This window comes from Nelusetta ayraudi, unplaced genomic scaffold (genome assembly GCF_046127955.1).
Source record: "Nelusetta ayraudi isolate G7.1 ecotype Tasmania unplaced genomic scaffold, CSIRO-AGI_Nayr_v1 ptg000052l, whole genome shotgun sequence".
Classification (NCBI taxonomy): Eukaryota; Metazoa; Chordata; class Actinopteri; order Tetraodontiformes; family Monacanthidae; genus Nelusetta; species Nelusetta ayraudi.
This window is the reverse complement of record NW_027466102.1, coordinates 3,714,314-3,718,982: the sequence shown is the minus strand read 5'-3', so window position 1 is coordinate 3,718,982 and position 4,669 is coordinate 3,714,314. Positions and strand designations below refer to the sequence as shown.

Below are 4,669 nucleotides of genomic sequence, written 5' to 3'. Positions count from 1 at the left end.
AAGCATTTTACACCAAAACTGAAGTCATTGCACAGCAGTTTATTTACAAAACATGAAAGAACAATCAAAATATCCTGAAGCATATAAATATATATATATATATATATATATATACAAGTTACAGACGCATTGTCTGATTGCCTGTCACCGCTGTCTGCCCTGTGCCACGACAAAAGCTTCTCCTCTTGCAAAATTCTGGAATTTCAGTCACCTTGCGTGCATTAAAAAAGAGTCTCGCAGCGTTTTTGATTCTAGATCTCTTCCATCCTTCTTTTTTTTTTCTTCTTCTTCCTATTGCTCATATATTTTTCTTTGTTGTTGCAGATTCTTTGTCTGGGTGAATCATCTGCTTTTTTTGGGGGGGGTGGGGGGGGGGGGTTGTCTGCATGGAATTGGAACCAGATCCTTTTATAAGCCTCCGCCGCCGCCGCTGACTGTCTCCCCCGCTCCTGTGTGTGCAGTTTGCACTTGACAGCTTCGTGGGGCTGGGCAAGATGAAGCTGTGCGCAAACCACGTGACGGCGCTCGCAGGAGCGACGCTTCATAAAGTGTTGAGGGCTTGAAGGAGCGGAGAGACGCTGGAGACCCGCGAGCCACCGCGGACAGGGCGCGCGCACCGGGAGCGACTGGAACGCCGCTCCAATTACTGAAGAACCAAACTTTACATAATTGTTTTCGTTTTTCTTTTCTTTTCTTGTTTTGTTTTGTTGTTTTTGTTGTTGTTGTTTTTGGAAAAGGAGAACAAGGACCGCGATGGTTACAGTGTCTTCACCGTAACGCACGCCCGCTTGTTGCCCGTCCCTTTTATGTAAGACCTGATCTGATGGTTGGATGATGCGCCCCTGACTTGGATTAACGTGCGGAAATAAAAGGGCGATTCTGCGCACTTTGGAAAATGATGTAAGGTAAAGGAGCGTTTCATTCCCCTAAAACTATTTACTCGCACTTTTTTTTTTTTTTTTTAGTTGTTTGTCAGTCTGCAACTTGCGTTGTTTTGTCTTTGCATGAAATGCCTTTGTTTCCTTTTTATGTTTTGCGGGGTGAGGTGGTGGTGGTGGGAGGCTTGAACGCAACTCCACATAATAAGGCTTCATCATTGGTGAAGTGTTAACAATACTGAAGTCCTTTTGCATTTTTACCTCAGGAGATGATATCTAAATAGTCTAAATCGAAATTCCACTTTTGCTATTTAACTGCATGAGAGAATATAGTAAAATGCAAATTACTGTGTAAGTATCTGTAGTACCGATAGATGGATATATACATTAAAAAAAAAAAAAAAAAAAAAAAAAAACATGAAATAAATCCATTGCCATCAACCTCCTGCTTTTGTGTCTTGAAAAACAAGAAGAAAAACAGGAATCCTTGTGCATTGTGATAAATAATTTCATACGTGCTGACGGGTCTACAGGGTGCTTAATACAGTATTCATTTGTTGGCCGGATGTATGGGGGGAAATATCCATTTAAAAAAAAGAAAAAAAAAAGAAAGAAACAGAAGGACAAGACTTTCAAAATTAATGACTTTGCAAAACGCAGTGAAACAGTGGAGATGCTCTCCTCACGTTTTTAGACTGAAACGTGGCACTTTTCTTGCAAAAATGCTTGGGAGGTGATTTTTTTGTGTGATTTTTTTTTTTTTTTTGGGCTTTTGTTTTTTTCAAACATCTATGCAACGTGTTGATCCTAGGTTTTTCAAGCTGTGTTAAGACCACCTCATCGCCACCATCAGCCATGAAGTCCGTGCTGGACGGAGTGGCCGACACCACCTTCCGGACCATCACGTCTGGCTTACAGTACCTGGGCTCCAACGACGCCAACTATGAAGACGCTCTCAACGGCATGGACCTGAAGGCGGGCTTCTCCATGCAGAAGCCCCTCTCCGCTTTCCGTGGAAATTCCTTCCCGGACAAAGTGCCCCCGGACGAGGAGCTCATCCTAAAGGGTGTCCCCTTCTTCCCCACCAACGCCACCGACCTGTTTGGCAACAACCGTAGCACGTTCCGAGATGAGACGGGCAGCGGCAGCAGCATCCAGTGCGGCGAGAACTTCATGGACATGGAGTGCTTCATGATCCTGACCCCCAGCCAGCAGCTGGCTGTGGCTGTGCTCTCGCTGACCCTGGGCACCTTCACCGTGCTGGAGAACCTGGTGGTGCTCTGCGTCATCCTGCAGTCGCGCTCCCTCCGCTGCCGGCCGTCCTACCACTTCATCGGCAGCCTGGCCGTGGCCGACCTGCTGGGCAGCGTCATCTTTGTCTACAGCTTCTTGGACTTCCACGTCTTCCACCGGAAGGACAGCCCCAACGTGTTCCTCTTTAAGCTGGGCGGAGTCACCGCCTCCTTCACCGCCTCGGTGGGGAGCCTCTTCCTCACCGCCATCGACCGCTACATCTCCATACACCGGCCGCTGGCCTACCGGCGCATCGTGACGCGGACCAAGGCCGTCATAGCCTTTTGCATGATGTGGACCATCTCCATCGTCATCGCCGTGCTGCCCCTGCTGGGCTGGAACTGCAAGCGCCTCAACTCGGTCTGCTCGGACATATTCCCGCTGATCGACGAGAACTACCTGCTGTGCTGGATCGGCATGACCACCGTGCTGGTGCTGTTTATCATCTACGCCTACATCTACATCCTGTGGAAGGCGCACCACCACGCCGTGCGCATGCTGAGCCGCACGTCACAGAAGAGCCTGGTGGTGTACTCAGCGGACGGCTCCAAGGTGCAGACCACCCGGCCCGAGCAGGCGCGCATGGACATCCGCCTGGCCAAGACGCTGGTGCTGATCCTGGTGGTGCTCGTCATCTGCTGGGGTCCGCTGCTCGCCATCATGGTCTACGACCTCTTCTGGAAGATGGACGACGACATCAAGACGGTGTTTGCCTTCTGCAGCATGCTCTGCCTGCTCAACTCCACCGTCAACCCCATCATCTACGCCCTGCGCAGCAAGGACCTGCGGCACGCCTTCCTCAGCTCGTGCGGCGCCTGCAGGGGCGGCGGCCAGCAGCTGGACAACAGCCTGGAGTCGGACTGCCAGAACAGGAACATCCACATCTCGGCCAACCGGGCGGCAGAGAGCTGCGTGAAGACCACGGTGAAGATAGCCAAAGTGACGATGTCGGTGTCGACGGAGACTTCGGCGGAGGCTGTCTAATTGGTCGTCTCGGGGGGGAAGCTAAGGGGGCTGGGGAGGGGCTGTGTAAATGTCATCTCTCCCCAGCAACTAGTGCTATTCCAGCTCGTCCAAAAGAAGCGAGAGACTCCCGGGGAAAAGAGGGGCCCACCCACACGCATCCTCACCTATAAATTCTTCAGTGGCTGCATTATTCCATATGAGTGTGCAAGGACATAGTGTGCCAAAGTGCCAATGGTAGGCAACAAAAAATAGAATCATCAAGAGGATTTGCGATTATCAGAGACTATATGGAGAGTGTGCTGATCATAACAAACTTATCCAGTTCGTGAAGGCATATTATATATTTTTGTACTGTGAATTCAGGTTCTGAAAATATATCTCCATTAATGGGAAAAGGGGCTACTGACATTTTTAATTCAAGATGTTTTACAGTGTCATGAACACCTGGACATGTGTCTTGCACCGCAAAAAAAGACAAAGATTCTGGCATTGAATCAATAAAGGTTTGTGTACATGTTGCGTTAAAAAAAATACATTTCTTTAAGGAAATGATGTAAAAAATGATAATAATAATAATAATAATAATAATAATAATAATAATGATAATAATAATAATAATAATAATAATAATAATAATAATAATAATAATGAAACAGTTCACGACTGAAGATTGTCTCTCTACGAAATGTCCATTTAATGTCATTTTTGTACTGTATCTGACAAGGCTCAATGGGTGGCAAATGTGTGAGGAGATTTTTTCAAGAGGTGTGATTCAAAATAATAGTTGGAAAAAAAAAAAACTAACACCGTGGATAGAAACAAAGAGGCTGTTAAATTCATCCAACCTGTACTAGTATTTGCAGAGGCAACACAATAGCTGTTAGACCTTTGGAGTGATGTGTCCATGTTCAAATGTATACCTACCAACTGTACAGTGTTTATCCTGTTAATAAAGTGTTCAACTCATTCAGCTTTACAGCCAATAAAAAAGACAATGGCTTTTTGGCATCAGACTTATCCACTCATCCAAACTGGATGTGTATGCAGTGTGCTGGTCACTACTGTGTCAAAAAAGAGTGGTTTCTAACTCGAGCTGCTTACATCTTGTACGATTTCACTGGTTTTAGCCTTGTATGTGTGTGCGTGCGCGGGCGTGTGTGTGTGTGCGTGATATCTTGTGATTTGGTGATATAACTTCCAAACCCAGTGAAATGTTTTAGTACTACTGTCGCAATGGGACGTCATTAAAAATAATTTTAAAAAAATATATATAACAAACCCATGCACAGTCCTAGTGACGTACCTTTAGCTTAACTCTAAACAATGAGAAAAAAAAATGTCTGATGTATTTTTTTTTATTATTATTTTTTACATATCTAACAAATACACAAGGTGTTTTTCATTAGGTGGTAACTTAAAAGGAGGTCTGTGTGTATGCTTGGTGTGGATAAACAACAACTGGCCTTACAAAAGAAACTGAGACAGATGTGATGTAGTACTTTTAATCTAGGAATCTCACGGCACAAATGTTC

General features: G+C 45.7%; 1 protein-coding gene across 2 annotated transcripts; it reads left to right on the top strand.

Annotated features, from left to right (window-relative positions):
* Positions 1-513: 513 nt before the first annotated feature.
* On the top strand, positions 514-4,453 carry cnr1 (cannabinoid receptor 1). 2 transcript variants are annotated; one of them, XM_076037747.1, is made up of 2 exons: positions 514-900; positions 1,690-4,453. In XM_076037747.1, exon 2 carries the CDS (start codon positions 1,734-1,736, stop codon positions 3,153-3,155), a length of 1,422 nt encoding a protein of 473 aa, XP_075893862.1. In that variant the 5' UTR covers positions 514-900; positions 1,690-1,733; the 3' UTR covers positions 3,156-4,453. The 2 variants fall into 2 exon arrangements, with proteins under 2 accessions (XP_075893862.1, XP_075893861.1); XM_076037746.1 differs by having other exon boundaries at positions 514-905.
* The last annotated feature ends 216 nt before the right edge of the window (positions 4,454-4,669 follow it).

Bases quoted from the DNA above. Each gene is read 5' to 3' on its own strand.
- cnr1 (XM_076037747.1), top strand. From the start codon at position 1,734: ATGAAGTCCGTGCTGGACGGAGTGGCCGACACCACCTTCCGGACCATC.